The sequence below is a fragment of the Phaenicophaeus curvirostris genome, chromosome 17, assembly GCF_032191515.1.
Source record: "Phaenicophaeus curvirostris isolate KB17595 chromosome 17, BPBGC_Pcur_1.0, whole genome shotgun sequence".
Taxonomy (NCBI): domain Eukaryota; kingdom Metazoa; phylum Chordata; class Aves; order Cuculiformes; family Cuculidae; genus Phaenicophaeus; species Phaenicophaeus curvirostris.
The window spans coordinates 9,709,929-9,725,801 of NC_091408.1; the positions used below are offsets into that span (position 1 = coordinate 9,709,929).

Consider the following 15,873-nt stretch of genomic DNA (forward strand, 5'->3'; position numbering starts at 1 on the left):
GTGATCAAAAGACTGGAGAACAGAACAACCCAGAGAATCTGCCTGATGAGGTACATATGCTGTTAATTTGCATTCCATTTTGTACTCGGAGCTGTACCAGTAACTTCTGAAAGCATAAGGCAACAAGGAACATTGTGACTATAAACAAGCAGCACCTGCCCGCACACAGCTATCCTGCCAAGCAATCTTCTCTGAAGGTATTTTCTTCCATTGTGAGAACAAATGTTTTAGTGTTCCCCTAGGCAAAATACATATGGACAGGTGATTCATGGCAGGTGGCATCTCATTTTTCCAAGAGCATGAAAGGTAATGCATATCTGTTATTTTAACTTCTAAACGTGCCTGGCTCTCAGCTTAGGTCTAAGTTGCTATTTTTGCCAGCTGCAATCACAAACAGCAGTTTATCAAACTTGGACTATGAGGCATTAATATAGCTATTTAAATAAAAATAACATCAACCAGAAGAAGCAAAGTAGATTCCCAAAAGACCACACAGCACCTTTATTTACCTCAGCAAAGGTGAAAAACCCTCTACAAGTCTTAAACTAGAGAGACTGTCAATCTCAAAGCACTTTATGGACAGTAGGAGGCTGTTCTCAGTCTATAGGAAAAGCCAGGCTTGGCAAAGCCAGGCTCGGCTTGATGCAAGCAAATGAAAGCTGGAGCCAGGAATACCATACATACTAACTTATTTTTTGGTGTCACCTACAAAGGCAGAACGGATTTAAACATAAGCATTACACTCAAGTCTTTTTATCCTTCTGAATCCCCAGACTTCCAGATCTATAATGGGCAATGCAGCTGCCTCAAGGGCAGAGATCAGAATGAAAGTTAGGTCAGAACATCTCCATTATATGGTTAAAGCAGTGAAGAAATCTGTGCGTACACTGGATATGTATTTAAAAGGAAAAAGACAGAAAAAATAAGATGACAACCTATCTATTGTAAGGAAATGTTCTGTTTTTAAATGTCAGCTTTATCCATCTGAAAGAATATCCCCTAGAGAAATAGCTGAACTTTCCCGTGAGTGACAGCGGGCTCTACTGAAAGAGACAGAGGGTTTGATGTGTGGCTGGGTTTACCTGGGCCGAGTTCATCCATAGGTATCATATCACGACTCCCAGCCTTCTCGTTATCTATAAAACAAACATGGAAATGATTTGAATTACACTGGCTTTTCGCAACACTTGGTAGTTTTAAATTAATCACAGGACCAGAGAGGTCCATAAAGTACTGAACGCAGAGACTATTGTGAAAAACACCGAACTATTCAAGTGTTATCCATTCAGAAAGGGGAGTTTGATTTAAGCTCTCCACAGAACACACGTAATCCTTAGATTTTCTGCTTTGGCACTGTAATACAGAACTCCCTCTCTCCCAGTGATAACAGAAACTGCAATTCTACTTCAGACGAACTACTGCAATTCTACTTTGGACTACCTACCACTATTAACAAGCTTCTCTCTTTCTTCTGTTCTGGAAAGACCAAAGAAAATAAGTAAGGGTGCAGCTTCCCATGGCACACAATCCAATCTAGCAGCCTGCTGAGCCAACAGAAAGCTAACCCACAAAGAAAACAAGAAGTTCAATTGTCAGATCATGAACTGACCCAAGTCATCCTCTGCCTGCATCATCTGCCAGATTTGAGCGAAGACAGGGAAGGTGGAAGCAGGCAGAGCTGGGGGGGCTGTCTCTTTTGCAGCAATCTGCACTTAAACCAGGTAAACTGCAACACAGAAACCCAGCCATAGGAGACCCAAGATTTCTGGAAAGAAATTCTGACATCTGAGTGTCAGAAACTTGAAGCAATCAATGAAATTAAAGCTGGAGCTAAACTAGTGTTGGTATGGATGGGTCAGAGCTCATGAAAAAGCACAGACAGGTTTAGCCACTTTGGATAAATCCAACTCCAATGAAAAAACCCTGCACTGTAGAGGAAGAAGCGCTTCCAAATCAGGCACACTTAATTTAGAAAGGAAAAGACTCCCAGACTGAGTAGGGTTAAGGCCAAGGCTGTTCAAATTACTTTGTTCTCTCTTGAATTTCCAACTCACATCTACCCCAAATTCTCCCAGGAAGATTCAACTGATTATGCTGTATACAAGCCGAGAAAACAACAGCAGCAGCATACATTTCAAAAGGGAAGGAATGCTATACGTACACAGCTAAGAGGAATGACTGTTTTGAGACAACGGAGTAAAAACCATCACATAAATAATACTTCTGCTCCCCATCACCCCTCTCCCTCATCACTCCCATAACACAGATGTGGCAAATCCAGAAAACAAGCACACAAAGCCCAACAGAAAATGCGATAAAGGGCAGAACTGACCTTGACTTTTATCCACCAGCGGCAAAGTGCTGTCGTCGTAGCCAGACTTGCCAGCAGTACCTTTGGAACCCTTTGGAGTTGCGGAAACAGACTATGTGACAAAAATCACAGAAATACAAGATTGCTACTCAGGGAAATGGAACAGGAGAAATAAACAAGCCAACAGGATTGAAAGCAATTACAGAGTGCTGCTAAGCCCCCCTTCTGTTGATAACATGGCACTGGTGTATTTTTTATTTTTATATAGATTTGGTGATAGATTTTTTTTTCCCATTATCAAACTGGCAGCAGTGCTGGTCTGCAAAGGGAGCAAAACCTTTTGACAAGGAAGGATGGGGAGGTTGTGTGTCAAGAAGGGGCAGCTGCCCTGTACTAGGAGGTGGAACGTTTCAAGCGAGACACAACTAAAACATGTCCAGCAAAGCATGGGCACGCGACCTCTACGAGGTGGCATACTCCCAAATCCTAAAAAGCTGCATTTCACAGAACATGGAAAAACACAGCCAGCCAGTAAATGCATGATGCTGTGACTGAACAGATTACAACACACTGTTCTGTCACCTAGAAGAACAGAAGCAAAGCCCACAGTCTATCAGACCATAATTATCAGACCAATTTAAGACATATTACACTCATGCATTTCCATAATTAAATCTAAGACCCAGCATCTTTACCTGGAAGTGGGATTTGTTCCACCCATCCTTCTGCAGGGCATTTCGTAGTTCTTTATAGCTCCATATCATCTGGAGAACGTGAGATGCTGCTTTTGTTTCTCTGGGAGACTGGCTGATTCACAAGATAAAATCAGAGTTTAAACACCAAGCAACATAAGACTATTCCTATATTAACTTCTTTGCACCAAGAAGTTATCCAGAAGGTACCTAGTACTCCATACAGCTACTCTTTGAACTTGCAAGCTCTAGGATATATGTGAAATCATTCAGTGACCTCCTGCCATCTGTAGGTATTTGCTGACAAAATAAAAAGAAAAATTCAAACAGAAAGTTGTAAATTATGCAGATTTCTGGGTTTTCACCTGTATTGCTGGGTAAGCACAGAGACCAGGGTGACTTTTGTCTTGTAGGCGTCATTAAAAAAAGGCAAAGATTCCATCCTGCCTGGATTTATTTAGAAAAAAAAAAAAGCCCTTCAAAACAAGTTCTAAGCCACTTTTCAACCCTTCACCCTGTCTTACATAGTAAAAGTCCTCAGAATTCACTCAAGTTTAGCATAGCTTACAAAGCAATTTTTGTCAGCAAAAAAGAAGCTATTTTTAAACAGAACCCAAAATTTTACCCATTCCTAAGTCAGTACACAAGCACCCTCTATTAAACAATACAGGGTTAGATTTTTGGTTTGTTCTTGTATTTCCCACCAACGCGACCCAAAAATGTCTTCTGCTACTCTCCCAAATGTTTGCTGAAAACACATCTGTAAAGAAGCTCACATCTAACTGGCTGATCTATAAGAAACAAACATTTCGCCAGAGCAGCGAGAACACAATTTTCAACAGAACTGCAGAGAGAATTTGTCATGTCCAGTTACCACCAGCCCGCTGGCCATAATGATTACTGCTCATCATTAACCATGGTACTTGAAAGAAACAGATTTCATTACTGGCATCCCAGGAACGGAAGGCTGCCACAGAAAATAGGCCTCCACACTAAAATTAAAGATCACTGTTTCACTGCAAAAGATGTCAGCTAAATACGAATGTGATGCTAAGGACAAAGCATGTCTGAACATGACTGAAGTGACTATTAACTTTATTTTTTTGAATCAAGTAAACCCATTAGAGGTGCTGACTTTTTACTGAGTATCTACTAATTGTCCTGAAAGGTTAGGAAGCTTGAATACTTTCACAAAGCAAAAGCTGCTCTTCATTCTGACTTTTTCGTGGTTGCAGCGAGTTCTTATCTATTTCACTTTCACCTGTCACTTACCTTGACTTGCTGATAGCTACCAGCTTCTGAATGCCCTGTGTCTGGATCAGAGACCTTGCATTTTCTGTGCTGTCAGTAATGATTTCATGGATGGTATTTAACACCGCAACTACTGTATCCTCTTCCAGGTTCTTTGCAGATCTCTGTTGCCTGCTGGGCAAATTTCTTACCAGCTCACCCATGGCATAACTACCTAGATAAGGGGAAGAGATATTATTAGTAAGCCTTAATAATAATTTCAGTTTCCCATATTGAATTATAAAATTGAAGGGTGTTTTCCCTGTCAAAAAACTTTATAATGCACATGTTTTGAACCTCAGGACTGTAACTTAACAGCGTATTTATCATTCATTATTTCAAGGTGATTGAAAGTTGATACCCAAGACAAACTCCTCCATCACGAACACTAAAATGTACTGAGGAAAACAAGCAATCTTTATTGGGAGTTTTACAGCCAGCATCTATCATACCTCGCAACGCCTGAGGCAAAAAGCATCCAGCAGCTGCTGCTAATGCCACATATTCATGCTAATACACGCACATGGCTTACTCAACTTAGCCTTGTAACAGGCCTTCTGGGGCAAGGTGGGCAGCCGCGCATTTATTAACCTTCCCCCAGCAAAGGTAGGAGCATTTCCTCCTGGGTGCAGTTAGCCTTTGCAATGTATGGTACTGGAGGGGAAAAAAAGGAGTCTGGAGTTTATCACTTCCAGGTGTCCGTCTGCGCCATTTGCCCAGCTGCACCTCGAAACTATTAAAAATCTGATGTACTTGATGTATTAAGGCAGAATCCTACCTTGCCATTTGTTAGTATCTACTCAGATGATGGCCCTAAATATGACCAATATTTGCTGGCATGACAGGTTTATAGTATAAATACATCAGTTAAATCCAGAGGAATCCAGAGGAAAACTCAACTCCCAGCGGTCTTCCAGGATTCCGGCTCATGGGCAGGTGAATGCTTATTTACCTCCTTCAACAGGAGCTAGCAAGCCCTGCTGAAGAACTAACTTGAAGAAGAGCAAGTTGTTTGGTGTCCAGTTTCTTCAAGTAGCTACCACAAAAAGGGATGCGAAGGGAAGGAGTTAGTGAGAAAAAAGGGACAACTTTAGAGTCCACTGTGCTTCTCCAGGTTAGGTCAGAATGCCAAAGGCAAGATTCCCACTCTAATCAACACAGCAGGCCTGAGGAGCAACATCTCTGTAACCACCACGTGCAACGAGGAGCACAAGAGCCCTGTCAGTCAGAGCTAAGAAAGAGACAAGAAACCTCTTCACCCTTCCGGTCCTCTGCAGACCTACACATACACACACTCCTCTGTCCTGCAAAAATCTACATCTGTTTATACTCCCGAGTTAATTTCCCTCAAACCACAGAATCAAAGAATCATTTAGGTTGGAAGAGACCTTCAAGATCATCAGAAGTCCAACCATAAACCTAACACTGCCAACTCCACCACCAAATCATGTCCCTATGCACCACATCCACATGCCTTAAATCCCTCCAGGGATGGCGACTCTACCACTTTCCCTGCGCAGCCTCTGCCATTGCTGAACAACCTCTTCAGGGAAGAAATTTTTCCTTAAGTCCTATCTAAAACTTCCCTGTTGCAACTTAAAGCTGTTTACTCTCATCCTATCACTTTCTACCTGGGAGAAGAGACTAGCACCCACCTCGATACAACCTCCTTTCAGGAAATAAATTCCAAGATGACTGGCCCCCACTTGGTGGCCGCAGAGTAATCTTAGCGCAGATGGAAACGGCATACAAAACAAATGACAAATGTCACTCAGCACAAGTGACAGAAAACGTGAGGTAGCTCAAGGGTATGCAAGACCCTAGCCGGGTTATAAATGTTCAGAAGATACCTATAAGGTCTTTATTGCGACGATCCATGGAAAGGTTTCTCAGAGCAATTGACACAGCCCTCACAACCTTGTCAGAATCGGACTGGAGCAGCTCCACAAGCACTGGCAAACCTCTCTCCTTCCGCACTGTTGCACGGATGTACGTGGACCACTGACCAGAAAACACAAAGGAAAAAAAATAACAGAAAATTATTGTCAGTTCATATATCGGCCTTCTCCTTGCCCCTGGTGTTTCTTTCAGTGCTGTAACTCATTTTTTTCCCCTGCAAAGACCAGTTAGGTTGCATGTGCTGATGCATCTATAACTTAACCCATGACCCAAGTTCATCAAGCACCAAGGAAGAAACAATGTAGAAGTTCACCCCACAGCTTTTCAAGCTGCTGGGGAAAAAGGACTGAAATAGAAGGAAGGGGCATCATCCGCCAGCATCTGTTCTTTACACACCTCTGTGTGAAAATGCATCCCCCAGGATCAGGAACAGAGGTCATTTGGAGGGAACAGTAAAGCATCCAAAACATCTGTTATCTTTCTCCATCTCCAATTTCATGCTTTCATTCTACTTCATGATTGATTTTAAAATAAACTGTATTCCAGACAGCAGAGAAACACCACCCTGGTGACCCTCAGGCTGCTGGTCAGTCTCACTCGGCCATGCAGGTGTAGAAGAGACCATGCAACACACCTTCGAGAACTGCCTGATCAGTGCTGGGGATGCTTCAGAGAGGGTATCAGAAGACACTTTGGGAGTGTACTTTCCTGAGCAATTTGACAGTTCAATGAATTAAGTATTCAGAACATTTAATCACCTAAACCCAGGCTATTCTGAATGGATGCAACAACATTTAAGTGGTGTAAGTAGTAGTAAAACCTGCTCGTGTTAAATCACATGAACTCAGTGACACTCCCACTACATGAACACTGTCTTTCCAAAAGATGCAAAACATCTTAACTGGGCAAATAAGCGGGAAATAATTTCTGTGGAGTTCTCACCTCCTTCCTTTTTAAAGGAGATGCAAACACACAAAGTAACTATGCGCTTATAATGGGACATAGTTTTGTTCTTTACTTACACAAAGGAAACAAAACAGACAAAAAGACTCACCATCCAGTTGCCAGCACTGAGATTCTGCAAAGCCCCCGCTGCAGCTTCCAGAGTATTAAAGTTCTGACTCTCAGTGAGGATGGAGAGGTACAGTCGGACCACATCTGGCTGGTACAGTAATTCAAAGCCTACAGGTGGGGGAAGAGGAGAAGAGAAGCAAAAGAAGCAGAAAAGGCAATGTTTGAATAAGCACATAACATACCTTCATTTAATGACATACAAGAACAACCAAGAGGAAGCTTCATCACAGAAAGAAGGGCTTCCTAGGTCTCATCTAGGACATTTTATCTACTCTTGTTCAAAATGGTGCACATGTGAACTGACACACAGGACATTCACCTGGACTGAAGGTCCCCTCTGCTTGTCTTCAGGCTGACAATTCTTTCTGCAGTCTACGCTATGTTATACACTGCCTAGCAGGCTGAGCATTTGTGTCTAATAAAAAAGTGACAACAGACAACATTTGTCTGCAACAATTCTCACTCTACAACTCCAGACTGGGTTGCAAATTCACCTTGAGCTGCTGTTTTCATTCAAACCTATCTTAGTACCTTCTCAGACACAAACACAAACTACACATGTTATTGGCCAACCCTTCTCACACCTAGGTGTCATCAGAAAGACACAAGATGTCAGTGACTAGAATCCCCAGCTGGAGAGGGCAGGGAGAAATCCTGACTGCAGTTCCAAAATTAGGTACAGAAACACACCAGGACTTGTACCTCACTGGGAGACTGCGACAGGCACATATGTTAACCAGATATCCCCGGAGTGACTGTATCAGCTTTGCCATTTAAGCATGAGATGAATGAGAACTGTTCTCAGCTCTGCCACAGATTTCCTTTTGTGATTCTGCATAACTGACCGTAGCATCCCTGTCTCAACTTCCTCATCCACAGGATTAGGATTTATCCATCTACCCATGTTAGAATGGGGGGTCTAAGGCAAGGACTCTGTTGTTCCAAGTTGTTGCATATTTTGAAGCAGTTTTTTATCTACCTATCTACCTTGCCCATGTGTGGCACGACACTCTGCATCGATGAGAGAAGAGCGTGCAAGTGTTCAGCTAAAGGACAAACACTAACTCAAAGATCATGAGGCTGCTTAGATTATGCGAGCAAAAATCTAACACCACTAAAATGTTTTGCTGAGCACAGAAAGGCACGAGCGACCTATGCTAAACACAGACTCATCTGCAGTCATGGTAGCTGGAAGATCTTTCTGCATCAGTGGCTTTTGGGGCATTTGGTGTATGTAGAGTTCAGCAGGCATTGTCTAGGAAAGGCTTTCTGGAAAAACATGACATGAAAGAAAGCACAAAGGTGTGACTGAGCTTGGGCCAAGTGGAAATATGAAACTTGTTTAGAGCAAATGAATTTCTTTGTTTGTACACATGAAAATAATTTTTTTCACGTAACAAGATGCTCTCCTAGATGTGTAGCATAATAATTCAAAGCAAGATTTCCACCAGCAAGACAGGAAACCTACAAACACAAATCACTCCTCCTCTTCAGTACCTCCTCTTCAAAAATCACACATATCTCATATACATATTTGCTGGCACATATCACAGATTATCATACTTCAGATCAAACTTAGAAGCAAAAAAACCTGAACAATGCCGTCAGGTGGATATCTTACTAGTTTTTTCTTTGTAAAATTCTCTGTTGCTAAACGCTTTCTGAAACTGAAGTTACACATTTCAAACCTAACTGTTTCTCTATTTTTTACAGTAGTTGTTGCTGTGGGACCATGCAATTTAAGATCTTGGAACTCAATACTTTAACCCTTTTATTACCATAAACAAGCTATGTTAAGTCCCTGCAAATAAAAGGCTTATTTATCCCACTGAAAGCAGGAAAGCCCACATCATCGCCCAAGGGTTTCTTCGCTCCATAGCAAAAACGTGATGTATGCCAGAGGACCTAGGAGTTCCCATGCGCTGGCTCATACTGTCCCTGCTCACATGTATCTCAGCGTGCTGGCATCCCTCTCAAATGCCTGGATAGTAAGACTAGATAGTTAACCTGCTCCATGGCTATGGCTGGTTTTAATGCCACCACTTGCTTGCTACATGACACCCTACAAACACATGGAAGCCACAACAGATGGCAGTCCCCAAAGGCATCCTGCCAATCCATACCACTTACTTTCCCCTTTTCCAACACCCCCCCTCCTTGCATTGGGATCATTGCCCTCTATATTGAACGCTGAGAAAAACTGTAGTTACTTAATACATGAAGCATGAACAGCTGTACAGCTTTTCTCCATTCTTCAAATAAGTTTGTGATTATCTGACTCCAATATGACCTTCACATCACCTTTTTCCTCTGCCACCTCACAAGGTGAATTGCCAATCTAAGAACTCAAGAAAAACCACTGCTGCCTGACAAGCGTGCATTACTCCTTCCCTGAACCCTAATACTTAAAAAATCTCTTAAGTGTCAACATTTCAGTATAAGCTATCCTATCATTAAGGAAGCCTTGCCGAAATGTAAATCAGATCGGCAAAAGAGATGAAGGCAGGTTCATTAGCAGATAATATTCATACAGAAGAGTCACCGCTTCTGCAGGAGAGCTCAGCCTTGCCTGTGGCTGAACAGCACGCAGTTCTCCGATGCCTTTGTTTCAAAGTGCAGTTATAATTTCAGCATACTGGAAGTTGCCCTACATGTTCATCATCTTCTGTTATGGAAGTGCAGTCTGCAACGTGCCCTTTCTTTCAGCCTGTACGCTCCTTCTTGGCTGGACACTCTTCCCGCTTCGTGGCGCCTCACCGACTGCAAATACCAAGATGCAACATCCCTCTTGCTCCCCTTACCTCCTGTGGCCAGAGCAGTGTTCCAGTCACACACCTCCCACCCGCTTCCAGTCTCTGCTTCTCTTCAGGCATGAAAGCCTCTCCTTTCCCTCCTTACTGATGTAAGAGCATCTCCAAAATGTCTTCACCTTCTCTCTTCAGTATTTCACAGTATTTCCTCCACCCACTACCAGCATATTTCTACTTCGGGGCAAAACCCCCTAGCCAGTTTGGTGGACTATTCCCACCTCACTCCTGCCATCCCCTCTTTCCGACTACATTTAGGCTTCTGCCCCATTAGCATTTGTTTTAAAGAGGGTTAGCAAGTGCCACACACAGGACTGTCCTCCCTCCCTCACATACCTCTCCCCTCACCCGCTGCGCGCTTCCAGCACTGCAGCACTTGGGAGTCAGCCTGGCTCTGCCAGGAAAAGGCAGGCAGGAGATGCTAAAACGAAGTATTACGAATGCCCCTCACGGATGGCTGCTCATTAGCAGAGATGAGAACCTAATAGCGAGAAAGTTACTGCTGCACCAGAGGGTTCTTCCCTCATTGACAGCAAGCTGACACTTTTCATAAGCATTATAGTCCCTTAAAAAGAAACAAACAAGTTTTATATTTTCTCCATCTGCCTCCTGTCCTAATGAATCCAGCTCTGCTATTTCTAGGATGCAATTTGTCTGAATTATTATAAATTTCCTTCCAGTGCTGTGTGGAGGTCTTGCACATTTTCCGTGAAGCGCTTCAAGCACGTTCCTGGGAAGCACAGCTGGTCTCACCTCCATTAAGCACCTGCTTCTCTTCAAAACTGATTTCCTTAATTTCAAGATCATCTTAATTATTTTTTAAGGTAATGCTACTTTTGTGCAATATACGGCTAATTGCTTATATCCATTTTTTAAATGGAAATGAGAAAAGAGGGTCATTAGTGATAGGTAATACATCAAACGAGAAAAAATATCAATTGTTTTTCATTTTCTTTAAAAAGCTGTTTTAATTATAGCCCAGACTCAGCACTGCCCTTAAAAAGATAATTTCTCCCACAATAAATGAGACTTCTTCCATCGGTTACGGATTTGTGCTGAGTTGCAATCTACATTGTTTCCTCCTGGAGAAGCCCGGGGATAAGTCATTTATTGCTTTTTTCGCTGCAGAAAGCAAAGCAAACAAGTTCACTATATTAGCTTTTGCCTCTTAGAGAATGGGAAAATGCCTTGGATGATGATGTCATTGTGAGTGTCGGACACTTTACAGCTTTCCCCCAGCTAGTGGCATGAATGCATATGCAAGGGAAGATCTTCCACATTAGTCTCATCTTTCTGAAAAGAAGAAGATGAGCTTCCTTGCAGCAGTTCTCAAAATTGGCAAATGGATTAGTTCTGTATGGAGTTCACACTGCCAGGAAGCGCCAAGTAGATTATCCTTTGTTTGCCTGCAGAACACTGACAGCACAGACAGCAATTTCAATCCTGAATGGAAAACACCTGAGGAATTAACTAGGGATGATTGGACATCTCCATCCATTCAACCCTTGGTCCCTGTGCAGAGGATGACGCAGCAGTTCCAGGATTATCTCCTCCACAAACCTATTTGCTTTCATCTTGGCAATGCTGATCCTATGCCTACACTTAGCTACATTCTGGCAAGAACATAAAATAGTGCACCAGGTGCCTATCTCCGATATGCCAGTTTAATCCCAAATTCAGACAGCTCTTTTTGCAGCCAGGCTGCCAAATCTATTCCCCTTCATCACCTATCCCATTTGAGATTTATTTCCCCCTCCCAGGCATGGGAAATGATACACATGCGGATGGTGGTCAGATGACAGTTCTACTGCTGTAGTGGGAATGGGCTGCTTCATTTTCTATCCTTTCAAAAACCCTGGGTTGCTGTTTAAAGAGAGGCAATTTCATACAAAACTGGAAGGACATCGGCAACACTGTAGGAAAAACAAAAAAAGTCCCAGCTGTATGAAAAAAACCAAATCACGAACCCAAACTCTGGTAGCTGCTCATCCTTGCAGCATTTGCAGGCATATTTACATTCGTGGTTTGATTCAGGCCAGTTTTGAAGTGAATTCCCCATTTCATAGAATCACCAGGTTGGAAAAGACCCACGGGATCATCGAGTCCAACCATTCCTATCAAACACTAACCCATGCCCCTCAGCACCTTGTCCACCCGTCCCTTAAACCCCTCCAGGGAAGGTGACTCAACCCCCTCCCTGGGCAGCCTCTGCCAGGGACCAATGGCCCTTTCCATGAAAAATTTTTTCCTTATGTCAAGCCTGAACCTCCCCTGGTGGAGCTTGAGGCCATTCCCTCTCATCCTGTCCCCTGTCACTTGGGAGAAGAGCCCAGCTCCCTCCTCTCCACAACCTCCTTTCAGGTAGTTGTAGAGAGCAATGAGGTCTCCCCTCAGCCTCCTCTTCTCCAGGCTAAACACCCCCAGCTCTCTCAGCCGCTCCTCATAAGGCCTGTTCTCCAGCCCCTTCACCAGCCTCGTTGCTCTTCTCTGGACTCTCTCCAGAGCCTCAACATCCTTCTTGTGGTGAGGGGCTCAGAACTGAACCCAGGATTCGAGGAGCGGTCTCACCAGTGCCGAGTACAGTGCTGCGCTTTGGCTCCCAACACTGAGAAGCAGTGGCACTACCTGGACTCCTTTTGGGATGAAACTAAACCGAGAGCTGCATTCCAGGCCCAGCCGAGGGCAGTGAGGGCTGACTGGGACTGGAAGGCCAAGGGCTGCCCTGCCCGTACGGAGCCAACTCCATCCACTGAGCGTGTACTGGCCAACACGGAGCACGCGATGGAACAGCCACCGGCAGATGGAGCGAGAGGAGCCTGAACAGCAGCTTCTCTGCAAGGTCACAAACTAACAGCCTTTGTAGCGTAAGAAAGCAGCTCCCTAAGCAACCTGGAAGCCATGAGCCAGAAGATGTTATAAAAACAAAACAAAAAAAAAAAAGAAAAAGAAGTACAGAATTAGGTCGGTAAAAGAAACAAATTTGATTCTGCAAGAGAGAAAAGCTCCACAGAGCTTGGAGTTCTGCCCTCTGCTGACACTGGGCTAGTAACTTCATTACAGCCTGGGTTGTTCCATGTTTGCAAGTCAAGCAGTTGTAAACTAGAGTTCAGAACGATTTGCTACAGAAATGTTTTCAGAACCTGCCAGCAGCAGATCAGCCTCGCAGTTCCACCCTCCCCTTCCAGGAACGCCTCACCCCGCAGTCCAGTTTCGTAAGAGACTCCATGAAAAACCCCATGGAAGCGGGGTGGAGCAACTGGGTACTTTTATAAAACAGTAACTGGAGCCTTAACAAAACCGACCCACGGGCACGATTCCATCTGTATGCTGCGCTTCAGCACCGGCTGCACAAAGCGGCTCGAATGCCAACGTAAACTTGCAAGATTCTTCTAATTGAAAGGCTTAACAGTCCCAAAGACACAGCCAGCTCCAACAGCGCCAAATGCCTGGCATAATCGATGAAGAGTACAGCTCGATGCAGATACACGTAGAATACTGAGTGCTGTACAACAGAGGCATTGCTAACTTGTGCAGCAAGTAAAGAAGTAATAATAGGTGGAAAGTTCTGAACTGTCCCTGTAGCTTTCACTTCAAGGTACAGCACCAGCCAGGACTGATATTACGCTGACTGCAGAGATTCAGTCAAGAATGCAGCATCCACCACCGAGCAGGAGCTCTGAAGACAGACGGAACAGACTCTGAACAGTATTGAAAATAAAAACCAGAATAATATAGGACACACGAGACTAAATTAGGCTTGGGGGAATGTTTAAGAGGAGTTTTGCTATTTAGAAAATGAATACCACAGTGTGTGACCTTTCCAACTAATCTACTAAGTCACACACAAGTTCTAAAATTATGTAAACTCTTCCCGACTTACCATGAACTCCCACAATGAAACCAGCAACGGCATGTGAGTTAAAGAGGAAAGAGAGCAATCCCCCATCCCGAAAGAAGGTAACAGGAATGCTGCCAAGTGTGGAAATATCAAAAAAACAACAGAAGAGCCAGGCTGACTGCAGGGAAGACAGAAAGGCAGCAAGGAAAGGAAATGGGAGGGCAGGGCAGCACAGGAGAAATAAGGGTGCCTGGGAAAGCAAACTGTCTTTTGCCTTTACTCTTCTTCTTTACATTTCCCAAGCTCCACACGCTGTCATCAAAGTAACTTCTCTTACAGCAAGTGCTTTGTAAAAGGTGGGTTATATTCCAAAGAATATCCAAAGAATATGCAACTAAAGAGCTGGCTCAATTAAACCTAATTCATTTTACCTTGCGTGAGTTCCAGCACTTCTTTCCTGCGAGCCGACACTTTAAAGCTAACATAGTTTTCTCTTTCCAAAGGCCCTGCAGTTTCTCCCACAGCATTTGACACGCTGCCCAATAACGAAGACTGTTTTTTTCAAGCATATGCAGCAAAGTCTCTTGGCAACTGGAGATGCTCTGTTAACAACCTTCTCTCCTCTGCTCAGTAATCAGTAGCGGAGGCTCTGGAGGACCAATACTTAATAAGGCTCTGAATGTTGCTGCAGATAACTAGAGCACTACCAAGCTACTAGTTGGAAAGGAGCATGTGCTGTCCCGTAGGGCTAGTCCTGAGGGGCAGGAAATCCCTGGCAGCCAGGCAATGCAGGGAGGGAGAGTTGCTAAGGGTCCCCATGGAAAGGGAGAGGAGGTGTATGGGTGAACTGCAGCACATTGAAGCATTTGCAGGTCACCTTTGGCACTGGTTTTTGCTTGTTTTTGAGAAACACCATTGTTACAAGCAACAATGCTTTGGACCCAAAGTTAACAAAGCCCTTCGGCTGAATGATTAAAATGGATGGTTCATGTAAATAGCTTCCTTTGCTTCAGTCCCAGAAGACTCCATCTGACCTTGGAGACTAAGTACAGCACATGAAATGTTAACACTTGCTCTCTTGCCAGGTTCTCTGCTCCAAAGTTATTTTTATTTACTTCACAGTAATAACTGAACACATTTGCTTTTAAAGGAAACAGGATAATCATATTATTACAAAAGCAAGTCTGTTTTGAAATGCAATTTGTATCTGAAAACCAAATATTAAATAACATTCTCTTCCTCTCTCACACACAAAGAACACACATCGGAGCTTCTGTTTTGAGCTACACATCAAACACTACCTGTTTGGAAGCACGGGTTCCCCCTTTCCCATAACCAGCTTACTACGGCGTTTGTAAGCCCCCAGAATGTGCTCCAGGCCCTGCGCCACCACTACAAAATCTCAAAATGGGACTTGGTTCAAAAACCTGGCTGACACACGCAAGTGAAGAAGAAACTAATTGGCAGCGAAGGTCTGCCAGCTCTGCAGGCTGTCACAGCACGACACCGCCTCGCAAGGGGACTGCTCTCCTGCCAGCTCGGGCACCTGAGCCCCTGAGCAAGGGATGAACGCTTTCTGCCTGGAGAGATTCTGTGCCTGCAACATACCTATAGGTTGTCCCTTCTTGTCTCAACCACTACAGTATTTTAAGACAAAAGGCAGATTAAGCTTATCAGGCGTCTGATCTCACCAGCACTGGATCAGTATGCCAGAAGAGCAGCCATGCAAATGCTCCTAGAAGCAGTATTCTTGCCTGCTGCCTCCCAAGAAGCTTCTTCCTGAAGCACTTGGGTGGGACACGTGCCTCTGACAGCTGATACCAAAGGACACTGAGCACAGTGATGATGTGCACTGCACTGGGGACTTCTAAACAGACAGTAATTTGGCCCATGCATACAAGATCAATACCATGCGTGTCATCAATCATGTTATATTTCCCTGGGAGGGAAAACCTGAATTTC

The 15,873-nt window shown here is 43.9% G+C and overlaps 1 protein-coding gene across 10 annotated transcripts in view; it reads right to left on the reverse strand.

Moving 5' to 3' along the window:
• ARVCF (ARVCF delta catenin family member) overlaps positions 1 to 15,873 on the reverse strand; it is a 258,529-nt gene that overhangs the window by 11,339 nt on the left and 231,317 nt on the right. For 9 of the 10 annotated variants that reach the window (XM_069871076.1, XM_069871071.1, XM_069871074.1 and 6 more), the window contains 6 exons: positions 7,247 to 7,374; positions 6,144 to 6,294; positions 4,276 to 4,468; positions 3,007 to 3,118; positions 2,333 to 2,423; positions 1,083 to 1,136 (listed from right to left, as the gene is read on the reverse strand). In XM_069871076.1, the coding sequence (XP_069727177.1) occupies positions 1,083 to 1,136; positions 2,333 to 2,423; positions 3,007 to 3,118; positions 4,276 to 4,468; positions 6,144 to 6,294; positions 7,247 to 7,374 (729 nt within the window). The remainder of the gene's footprint in view (positions 1 to 1,082; positions 1,137 to 2,332; positions 2,424 to 3,006; positions 3,119 to 4,275; positions 4,469 to 6,143; positions 6,295 to 7,246; positions 7,375 to 15,873) is intronic. The other variant, XM_069871075.1, reaches the window with a different exon arrangement.